General features: G+C 39.2%; 1 protein-coding gene across 1 annotated transcript in view; it reads left to right on the forward strand.

The window, feature by feature from the left end:
- Positions 1–12,396, forward strand: part of LOC150080142 (proprotein convertase subtilisin/kexin type 7-like) — a 214,815-nt gene that overhangs the window by 13,633 nt on the left and 188,786 nt on the right. The window contains exons 4-5 of the mRNA XM_090380627.1: positions 1,710–1,845; positions 8,904–9,048. Of these exons, the coding sequence (XP_090236753.1) occupies positions 1,710–1,845; positions 8,904–9,048 (281 nt within the window). The remainder of the gene's footprint in view (positions 1–1,709; positions 1,846–8,903; positions 9,049–12,396) is intronic.

The following is a 12,396-nucleotide window of genomic DNA, read 5'->3' on the forward strand; positions in this document are numbered from 1 at the left end:
TACATTGAGTGGACAGAAATCACGAGATACCTACCTAGTAACGGGTAGTCTCACCTTTCGCCCGGATAAGGGCGGTCACACGGCGAAGCATTGAGTCCACTACTTCACAAAAGCGTTCCACAGTATTTCCATCCATGCTTGCTGCACCGTTGTCCTTAATTCCGTCGCATTCCTGGATAGAGAATCCAAAGCTCGAATGGACCTTTCCAGAGCAACCCAAAGATGCTCCACAGGGTTCATGTTCGGCGAACAGGGAGGCCATTCCATGGTGGTAAAATCTGCGGAATGCCCTTCGAACCATGTTCTAATCACCACGGCTCAGTTGGGAGGCGTGGTAACACACTTAAGGGGAATTTGAATTGAAGAAGAATGGTTGCAGGATAGGCGCGGGAAATTTTGCTTTCACCAAGAGTAATCGATTGTTGGAACAAACTTCCATCTGGTTTGTGGAAGTGGGTAGGTAGTTTGAATAAATTTAAGGAAGGTTTAGATTGATTGTTAGAGAGGATGTACAGGTGGGAGTGAGTAATTTTTGTTTGACTTATGATGCATAAGCTTGCTTCCTTATATCATTTGCCGCTACTAATGCTAAATCCACACTTCATCTGATCTGAACATTGTGTAACACATGATACACAATGTTCATGCGAGGGCAGCAAGAAACCAACTAACTCAGCCACGGAACGGCTTTTCTTCTAGCAAATAGCAAATCGCCCACAAAACACACGGAATCTACACACGTATTATATACGGCGCAATATGGCCTAAGTTGCTGACGCCCCTAAAAATCTACAACAACCAACAAAACCAACCAACCAACCGTGTATTCTGTGGTGGATTTGATTGTTTTCTGCACGGTTTGCGCGACTAGCACAGTGGTGTCGTCACCGTCCTCTGCACACCAGGTGGAAAAAGCCCAGGTTCGAATCCCGTCGATGACACGAGGAACTTTTATGGATTTTTTTCTCTCCGTGGCTGAGTTAGTCGATCTCAGGCGTAGATAGCAAGGTTTTTGTCCCCCAGAAACTGGGGTTTTTTTCGTCCAGCAAAACAGGCAAATCGCCCAGAGAACACTCAATTTACAGACACAAATACGGGTATATATAAGAAATTACCGGGTAACCCTAATGTAATAGTTCGGTTGTTTTTTTTTTTTTTTTTTTTTTTTGTTGGGCGAAAAACCAGAATTTTCTTGAGAGGGAAAAAAAAATCAAAAAAACATGATGCTCACTCCTGAGACTGACTGATTGGACACGTGAAAAAAAAACCCCATGAAAATTAGTTGCATCAGTGACGGAATTCGAACCTAGGCCTTTTCAAACTGCGTGTAGGAAAGACGTTGGTTATATCCTCTGTGGTACCCGCGAGGGCCCGATTCTTCACTCCGCTGGTAGGATTGGTATTCTTGTGTTCCGAAGAGCTGTGTTCTTGGGCTCTTCATTCAATGTTCATCATTCAATATTCATCATCCACCGTTCATCATTCAATATTCATCATCCAATATTTATCATTCATTGTTCATCATTCAAAGCAACTTTTTGCGTTTTGGTCGACATGTGAGTAACACATTTTGTTCCTCCAACTTGTTGTTTTTTTTTTTTTTTTCTGACAATAGTAATACATGCATGATATGATATGAATTATCTGAATTTACTATTTTTTGATAATTTGTTTAAAATTATTACTTTTTTTTTTTTTTTTTTTAATAGAAGGCGCTCAGAACTGGACGCTAACAGATCCACCCAATCTTTCCATGGCAGTCACGGACCAGCCCAAAATTGGTTTCCTGTATCTTACTAGACAGCTTCCCGAAAGCAGCTTATACTATAACCCGTACGAGTTTAGGTATCGTACGAAACTTTTCCTGACTGTCTTCCATATTTTGTGATTTATTTAATGAATGTTATACAAGGTTTGATCAAAAAGTTTGGCCAATGAATTAGGATCTCATAATTCATGAGCACTAGGGCTTACAATACCGGGATCACGGGATCTCGAATACAGGGATACCGGCCATTTTTTTCCGGTATTGAAATACTGGTATTGATACAAAAAATATCTGTTTTTCGGTACTAATTTAAAAAAACATAATTGTTTATAATTTAATCACATAAAGGTTATAAAATCGCCTTTATGTGATTATGACGTCGTTATCACTGCTAGTAAATGTTCGATAAATCACCGATAGGGCATCATGCAACATTGCAACCTGTTCACAATTCTCGGAACAACTTCATGTCCTGACCGTATCGCAACTCCCAAGTCCCGTTCCTCCACTACTGTCTTTAGTTCAACTCCACCAAGTGTATAAGTTATTTTGGGGTTGCTGTTCCCCAGGTGTAAGACCTTGCATTTTGCTGAATTAAAGCATAGCTGCCACTTTTTTGACCATCCCGGAAGTATATCTAGGTCACTCTAAAGAAGCTCTGCTTGGCGGCGATCATTAACTACTCTACTGATCTTTACATCATCTGCAAGTTTAGACCTCACGCCCTCCATCCCTTCATAGATGTCATTTAAGATAATCAAAAGAAACAGGAAGAAGCGTGTTAATGTGAAAACTTGCCCTTGGTGGTCTTCGGACTTATCTGCCCTTAGGATACAAGTTCACCAAGCGCGTAGGACTTACCAGAGACATAGACATTTGTCTCCTGAAGATGTTGAGGTATTCCATAATCGGTATATTAATCTTAAGAAGAAACATGTTAGCTCAATTGCCGCTAGAAAAAAGGAAACCTGGTCCGATTTTGTTCAAAACTCTGGGAACGCTAACCCGTGGGGGCTATTATACAAAATTATGAGAAACAAACTTAAAACTAAAGAAGTCTTTAGAACTATTGTACATAATGGTGTCGAGACTAAAAACTGGTCTGAGTCTGTAAGTGACAACTTGTCTGTACTTGACAACTTGTTTCCGATTGATGACTCGGGTTGGGATACTGAAATTCATAGAGGTATTCGCTCTGCAAACTCCTTGTACATATCAAATTCTTATTCTGAACCATTTACTGCTGCAGAGTTAGAGACAGTTATAAAACAGATCAATATAAGAAAATGTCCGGGTATGGATATGATGGAGAATATATTTATTGTGGAGACTGCAAAACTTAAACCTGAAATTCTATTACAGTTATTTAACAAATGCTTGGAGGAAGGACACTTGCCGGACCTCTGGAAAACTGCTCTTCTAAGATTGATTAAAAGCCCAACAATCCTCCAGACGAGCCCAGATCTTATCGGCCAGTTGCACTGCTGGCCAATTTGGGGAAATTGTTGGAACGCCTAGTTGCCTTAAGGTTGAACAGAGGGGTGAAGTGGAAGTGGTTTTTTTTTTTTTTTTTTTTTTTTTTTTTGGCTGATGCTGCATAAGCTTGCTTTCTTGCATCAAATGCCTCTACTAATGCTAATGCTAATGCTAACTCTCTTTTCCTTGAAAAAGACCTTCTTGCGTCCAACCAGTATGGTTTTTCACCAGGCCAATCTTGTGAGGATGCCCTTGTAGATTTTATTTGCCCTATCGAAAACTCTCTGTTCAAATACACATTGGCTATATTCATAGACTTCGAGGGTGCCTTTGATTCCCTTTGGTGGGACTGCGCCCTCGAACGTCTGCGTTCTGCAGAATGCCCTAAACAGTTATATCTTCTTGTCAAGAGCTACTTTACAAACTGACTCGTCACAGTCAGATCCAAGCATAACCAGATTCTGTGTCAAATTTCTAGAGGGTGTCCTCAGGGATCCATCTTAGAACCATTATTCTGGAATGTAGTGTTACAGGACTGGATAAAGAGAACATTTGAAAATACCAAGATAATCGCTTACGCCGATGATCTACCAGTATTTCTTAACGGCAACTCAAGATCTGCCTTGGAAGTATCAGCTAGAATAGTCCTAGAAGACTTACAGATTTGGACCCACGAAAATAAATTGAAGATAAGTCCTTCCAAGACCAAGATCATGGTTCTTGGGGGTAAACTTGACATCCGGCGTTCACCTATGTGTAAAATTGGTAATGCTCAAATCCCTATAGTCATGGAAACTAAATTGCTCGGTGTTATTATTGAATTTTGGGGCACATTTGTCAAGCCTTGGTGCAAAGTTTAAACGCTTTGCCTACAATGCCGTAGTTAGAGTTTCTCGAAATGAGTGGGGCCTCTCCAGACGGCCCCCCATTTTTTAATACGCCGCGGTAATCCCTTTTCCCCCTCTGGAGTGGGCCCTCAGAGGAATCTGACCCACCTTTTGGCAACATCAGGTGGGTCAGAGTCTCGAATTGAGACATCACGAGCATTATGACTGACCCACCTTCCTGTGGTGTGGACGAATACCCAGAATCATTTGTCCACGTGACTAATGCTTCTGGGTAGCCAAGTGGCCAGAACAGAACAACAGAACACACACATAATACACACAAACCTCCATCACACACATATCTAGCCCATTTGTAGTAATACTGTTCTTCACACAGATACGAGGCGGAGATGAACTGACGTTCAAGGAGCAGCCCTTTACAAAAACACATCTCCACATGTCCAATCAAAAACAACAGTAGTCTCAATACTGATCCTTGGGGAAACCCCACCACTTACATTAACCCAATCTGAGGAATAACCATTTATTACAACCGTCTGCTTAGTGCCCTCAAGCCATCGTTCTATCCATCTAAGGATTTTCCCTATAATTCCAGCCTGCTCCAACTTATAAAGTTGGAGCAGGCTGTTCATGTGGGACTGAGTCAAATGCTTTGCTGAAATCCAAATAAACAACGTCGAAATTATTCCCTAAGTCCAGCTCTTGAGTAACCCTGTCAAAATAGCTAACCAGATTTGTTAAACATGATTTTCCCTTTATGAAACCATGCTGTGTATCTTACAGGATTCCATTTACAACTAAATGAACCTGAATTCCACCCTTGATCATTGCCTCCACGATTTTCCCTACTACTGAAGTCAGACTGGCTGGTCAGTAATTTCCCGTTACACTCCTAGAACCGCCTTTATGTTCCAATTTACACCAATCCAACGGAATCTCTCTTGTCCAGTGATGCTATCATAACATAATGATTCAATGCACTCACTTGCCGCCATCAACCACAGGGAAGGCAATGGTCAGGCCACACCTTGAGTACTGTATACTTGAGGTCTCATTTCAAGAATGATGTAGAGCTGCTGGAACAAGTACAGAGAAGGGCATTCCATTCCATTCCATTTATTTGTACACACAATTCTTTACATTTTATATACAAGAACTTACAGAGAAGATATATATACAATTTTATATACATTAGCATTATCATTCTCATTATACCTATATATATACTATATTATATATGAACACGTGTGTGTGTGTGTGTTTTACCTGTATCAACAGAGTCATCCAACAGAGAAGGGCAACAGGATTAGGCAACAGGATCCAACGGAATCTCTCTTGTCCAGTGATGCTATCATAACATAATGATTCAATGCACTCACTTGCCGCCATCAACCACAGGGAAGGCAATGGTCAGACCACACCTTGAGTACTGTATACTTGAGGTCTCATTTCAAGAATGATGTAGAGCTGCTGGAACAAGTACAGAGAAGGGCAACAGGATTAGTGAATGGAACAAAGGATTGCTCTTACGAAGAAAGGCTTAAGTTTTGCAAATTACAGTGTCTGGAGACTAGGCACCGGCAAGGTGATCTGATAGAGGTGTATAAACCCAAGCACGGTACTAAGTACTATAGGTTCTAATACCTCTCGTGTTTGGGGTTCTCATAAAAAAAAAATAAATAAAAAAATAAAGCCTTGAATGGTTTGAGCATGCTCAGTGCTGATGGGATTCTGCCTCTTGCTCAGAATAATCACCTGAGAGGGCATAAATTCAAATTGAGGAAAGACAGATGTAGGATAGATATGCGGAAATTTGGCTTTAGCCAGCAGGTAGTTGGTTGATGGAACAGACTTCCATCCCTTGTTGTGGAAGTTGATAGTCTAAATAAATTTAAGGCTCGGCTGGACAGGTATTTCGAACGAACGGAGGGGTGAAATGGAGTTTTTTTTTGTTTTTTTTGGCTGATGCTGCATAAGCTTGCTTTCTTGCATCATATGCCTCTACTAATGCTAATGCTAATTTACGGGTGGCACCACATCTCCGTAAGCCCTATTATGTCCGCATTACTTGTTTTAACCAGCAGTTCGAATTCGCTCATTTTATTGACGACTTGAAATAAAATCAAATTTTATTTGATTTTATCTTGAATAAATAGACAAGAGCGCTACTATCAGCAACAGCAGTAAACGTAACTCACTGGGCTTAAAATTCTATAATTGTATTGATGTATTGATAAAAACTTTTAATATTAGCATACAATTTGTTTAAATTTTGTTAACCTCCCAATGGTAATAAAATTTTTGTAACAAAATGTAATCAAGGTAATCATTAGTGGACACCCTGTATTTCAATATGTTTAAGCCTTATTAGGCATTATTTATTTTTAATCTTCTAAATTATTTATCTGCTTTCCTTTTAATTTAATTCTATTTTATTTGCCACTACTATATTCCCATGCATTTCACAGTATAGTGATATTTTTTTACGTTTATTATTAGTAGTGGCGAAAGATTAAGAGTAACATCTGCAAAAAAAAAAAAAAAAAAAAAAAAAATTCAATTTCACCTGTCCATCCCCTGTAACAGAGTCTGTTCCAACAAACTACCTTCTAGCTGAAGGCAAACATCCACACATATATACAATTTGAATTCGCACACCCTCATTATAAAAAAAAATATATTTTTGTTTATACTCGAGCACGACCACCAGGTCAGTGGAGTACAATAAATCAATCAATACAAATGTTAATTGTACTTTGCAGTCACGGAATTGAACCGAGGTCCACTCAAAGAGCGTGTGCTACTGTACTCGCACTCCTGACCACTAGGCTGCCTCTGAACAAGAGGACCGATTCCATCAGCATAGAGCTTAATCAATCCATTCGAGGCCTTAAACATCTCAATCATTTGAAATTTCAGCATCATTAATTACATTTTTTTCAACTTCACATCCATAATGTCTCATTGACACAAATGGATTTTTTTATGTAAATATCAATGCAAAGTAACTGTCGAGTTCATCTGCAACTTCAGCTATGTTATCTAATACTGTCCCACGTCCATTACATAAGGGTCCAATCTGATTTGTCCTTCTGTTCTTTGCATTTATATATGTGAAGAATTCCTTAACTGCACTCTTTGTCTTGTCTTTATTCCTTATCCCCGCTCTTTGCTCTCTCCCAGACTCTGTAAAGATACTATAGTGAAAATTACACTTTGCGTAATAAAACGTCTTTCTCCTTCAGTAAATGATGGAAATAATTCAACCATGGAAGACCAACATGGAACGAACACCAGTGTTCCGCAAATTCTATCCAAAATAAGAAATTGCCTGACTCCAATGAGATTTTAAAAGATGAACTTCAATCGGAAATTAATGAAATACTTTTAACTATTTTTGCTAAAAAAGTTCAAAGCCTAGAAAATATGGACTGAGATCGTCTACGATTACCTCAGTACCAGAATAGAATCCGAAAGGGCGTTTTCTGCCGCTAATCAAATACTGTGTATACCAAAATTAGATCTATTTTAAACGATCATACTATTGATTGCTTATGTTTCTTAAGAGTTCACTTTATTCGGACAGGTGGTGTGGATGCTTAAACATAACTAAACTTCATCAGAATTCAGCATGCTCAACCCATTCAAGTGTAGGTTTGCTTGAGCGTGTACAGAGAAGGGAAACAAGATTGGTGAGAGGAATGAAGGGATCCTCTTACCAAGAGAGGCTTAAGTTCTGCAAATTGCAGTGGCTGGAGACTAGGCACCTGCGCGGTGATCTGATTGAGTGTATAAGGCCTTGAATGGGTTGAGCACACTGAATCCTGATAGGATCCTTCCACTTGTTCAGATTACAAACCTAAGGGGGCATAAATTCAAATTAAGAAAGGAAAGATGTAGAATAGATGTGCGGAAATTTGCCTTTAGTCAGCGGGTGGTTAACTGCTGGAACAAACTTCCATCTGTCGTTGTGGAAGTTGATAGGTTAAATAAATTTAAGGAGGAGTTGGACAGGCATTTGGAGGGAATGGTGTGATTTTTTTTTTTTTGGCTGATACTACATAAGCTCATACACTTGCTTTCTTGCATCACATGCCACTACTACTACTACTACTACTACTACTACTACTACTACTACTACTATTAGCATAACCTAATCGAAACAAACAAGTCAGTGATGGATCCCAGCTCTATACAGTTCACCTTGTCAGTGGTGGATCCAAACTAGAAATGTGCAATATCTCGAAAACGATTCCCTTAAGGACCCATGTTTACTAGACTTTTTTTTTGCATATTGTAGTCTGTACAGTTCACCTTTAAATTATTGACCTTCACTTTTGAAACACCCTGTATTGTCTGAAAATTGCGTGTTCTGAGGTAGATTTTCTGTTTTCTGGGTGAAAAACTGGAGTTTCCGGGTGAAAAAAACCACAGTACCCTCGCCTGAGACCAGCTAACTCAGTCAGGACCCATAAAAAGACCTCCTGTGGTCAACGGGATTTGAACTCAGTCTTTTCCACCCGGTGTGGGGAGGACGGCGATGTACCAACTGTGCTACCCACCAACTGTGCACATGAGGGTCATAAAATCTTGCGAAATGCGTGGTTCATCCTTATAGTGCAATAGTAGCGCAGCTTATGATAGTGATGGAGCCATGATGTATTCTTTGGAAGTTAGCCTAAAACTTGAATTTTTATTTCAGGGCCTGCTAATGTAGTTTATCTTGGTTTGAAAGAAAAGCAAGAGTTATTAATCATTTTTAACACTTTTTTTGTTTTAAAGCACATTTTAAATATAATTTTTACTTTTAGGATATTGACTTACAAGGAGATTGACAAAAGGAACTATTTTACTGTCAGTAGAAGCGGCATTATCGAAGTGTCCGATGGTGACAGTCACTTTACGGCCATGGAGTCTTGGCTAACTGAATACATGAGATTTGTAAAATTGAGAGAGGTAGGTTTTATACATTTCATTCTTCTTAATGTGTACTTCGCCGAATTATATGAACAGTCTGTATAAAATTATATGAAACTAATTAACATCGGAATATATTTTGTATTGTGATTTTCAAAAGTTAGCGAACACTAATTCGTTCTATCTCTCAAAATACTAACTTTGCTTTCAACACGTCTTGGTAGTGTGACTATGATCTGGCATCTGGAATTTCGAAGAACAGTTATAATATAATATACAGCGCTCAAAAAATTGCATCACTTGCAAAGTTCACCGAATTTCAGTAAAATTTGGCAATATACGAGGAGGTATCAAAATGTTCGTACCATGACCTAGATAAAACATCAGAAGGAAGATGCCATTTTTAATATAAGTTGTCTACATATTCAATAACTAACATGTGAAATTTCATCCCGTAGGTGATCGTACACCAGAGGCGGACGAAGGATCAAGTGATCAAGTTCCTGCATTTGTAGGGCAAGAAAGCTGAGGAAATTGACAAAGAAATGAAAGCTGTATATGGGCAGAATTATCCATCCTATGATACTGTAAAAAAGTGGAAACGAGAGTTCCAGTGCCGTCGTACACGTGCCTTTGACGAGCCACGAGAAGAAAGGCCGTCAACATCCACAGACAGTGAGACGGTTGCGAAGGTTGAGCAGCTGGTACTGAGTGACAGATGTGTGACAATTCATTTCATCGCAAATAAAGTGGGAATTAGTTTTGGGTCTTCCGACTGCATTTTACATGACTATCTACACATGTCTAACGTCTCCGCACGATGGGTTCCAAGATTGCTGACGGCTTTGCAGAAGCAATGTCGAATGCAATGATCTCGTCAACTGTTGGATTTGTGTAAGGCAGATGTTGAGAACTTTTTTGATCGGTTGATAACAAATGACGAATGCAGGGTGTAACAGTATGATCCAGAGACTAAAGACATGTCAAAGCAGTGGAAGCACATCTCCTCCCCACCTCCCAAAAAAGTCAAAGACCACTCCATCTGCGAAGAAGGTGATGTCCGTGTTTTGGGACAGAAAAGGGGTTATCCTGACAGATTACATACATCGTGGTTCAACACTTATCGGAGAATACTACAGAAATCTTTTGAGTTACGCGATGCTTTGAAGTTGAAAAGGCATGGAATGTTAACCAAAGGTGTCAGTCTTCTGTCAGACAATGCACCGGCTCACACAGCCGTTGCCACCACCAACTTTGCTGCTCACAACGGCTTTGAACTACTGCTGCATCCACCCTATTCACCTGACCTAACACCGTCAGACTTTTTGTTTAGAGAAATGAAGAAACCATTGGGTGGACGCCGCTTTGATTCGTCTCAGGAAGTCATCAAAGAAGTGGAATCGTGGTTTCAGGCAAAAATTGGGGACTTCTATGATCAAGGCATTAAACAACTGATCCATAGATGGGAGAAATGTGTTAATACACATGGAGAGTACACAGAAAAGGATTAAAGTTCCTGTGAAGTTTCACTTTTCTAGGGCTATTATTTCTAGGTATGTGTACGAACTTTTTGATATCCCCTCCTATCATATATGTTTATATTATAGCAGCAACACTTTTCATATATGATATATTTGAAAATCCAGTTTTCTTTCTTTCTGTTTAGAAAGAAAGAAAATGAATGTCCACGAATATCTTCTGCAGCGCCGGATGGTTTCTTTGGTCCGTTTGTGCTTTCGAAACAGAAGATCCTCATCGAAATATCTCAAAAACAGCATGGGAGGTGGATACAGGAGTACAGGCAAGTACTCTTACAGCGTAAACTCCTTTTCTCATCGGGATTAGTGGCACATCGCCCAAGAAAAAGGCCACTTTTGACGCAAAAAAAAAAAAAAAAAAAAAAAAAAAATGAAAGCCCAGCGTCTAAAGTGGCAAAAGTGCATGCTAGTTGGTCTGAGAATCAGTGTAAATGTGTTATTTTTTCTGATGAATCAAAATTCAACTTGTTTGGTTCGAACGGCTAGCACACTGTTAGACGAAGAAGAGGAGAACAACTTCATCCTGACTGTATTGTCTCCACAGTAAAACATTCTGCATCTCAAATGTATGGGACTGTATTTCACAAAGAGGAATTTGTCGTCTTGAATTTGTGAAGGCACAATGAATGCTGAGGTGCACAAAAACATTCTTGAGACAAAATTTCTTATCACAATTAGAGATCACTATGGACCTGTTGCCAATTGCATTTTCAGAACGACTCTGCTCCATATCATAGAGTCAGAACCATAAATACTACTTCATAAAATTAGCAAAAGTTTTAAATTTTTGCTAATTTTATGAAGTTATGAAACGTCACACGCTTGCTTAAATAAACGTAAACGTAATTTATTTCGCTCTCTTTACTGTTTATAGGTGCAAAAATGGTTGAAGGATAAATGAATTTGCACAATAACATGGCCTAGAAACAGTCCAGACCTGTTGTTGTTGTTATTTGGTTTTTAGGAGCATTAGCAACTACGGCCATATTGCTCCGGGGATATGCGGTGGTCATTCCCTGACCTTTCCGCATCCTCCATATTTGGTGGTCACGGGCTCAAACCCCGGTCTAATCAAGAAGCGTGTGCTACGCACTGCTGCTCCTGCCCACCTGGCTACGGAGGCGCCCAGTCCAGACCTCAGTCTAATTGAAAATTGTCGAGACAAAGTGGGTGTTGCAGTAATGTAAAAGAAACCAAAACACTTAGAGAGCTGCAGGAGACATTAATCCGTGTTTGGTACCATGAGATTTCCCAGGAACATTCAAAACTTATCCAGTCGATGCCACAACGATGTGCAGCAGTCATCAAAGCAAAGGGTAGGCCAACGAAATTGTGTGCATTTTGTTGTATTTTTTGGTTATATAACTGCCTGTCGTCCTGGTATGAGCAAAGTAATAAAAAAAAAATACTGCTTCATAGAATTTTTGTGATTATATGAACCATAAGTTGGTTGATTTTTATTGACGCATTAGCAACTAAGGCTATAATGCGCAACCATAAGTAACGTGCTCTTATTTTGGAGAAAAGTACTTATTCATTGTCTATTTATCCATAAGGCATAAAAGTAAAATTTTCTGCAATTAAAAATTTAATATTTGTTATTACTTATTACTGTTCTTTCGGCAATTTCTAAAAGATTAGCTTCCAGTATAATGAAAAACAGCCTAAAATGAGTTGATTCAATTTTTTTTTTTTTTTTTTTTTTTTTTTTGTGCACCACTGTAAATACAGTATATAAAAATTTACATTTATACTCAGGACGGCCACCGTGGTCCAAATAAAGATGGACCTTTCTAGGTCCATTTTTAGTTGAAAGAGATATAATTAAAGAAGTAAGACGAGAGTAGAG

This window comes from Mastigoproctus giganteus, chromosome 9 (genome assembly GCF_048544385.1).
Source record: "Mastigoproctus giganteus isolate SK-2022 chromosome 9, ASM4854438v1, whole genome shotgun sequence".
NCBI lineage: Eukaryota > Metazoa > Arthropoda > Arachnida > Uropygi > Thelyphonidae > Mastigoproctus > Mastigoproctus giganteus.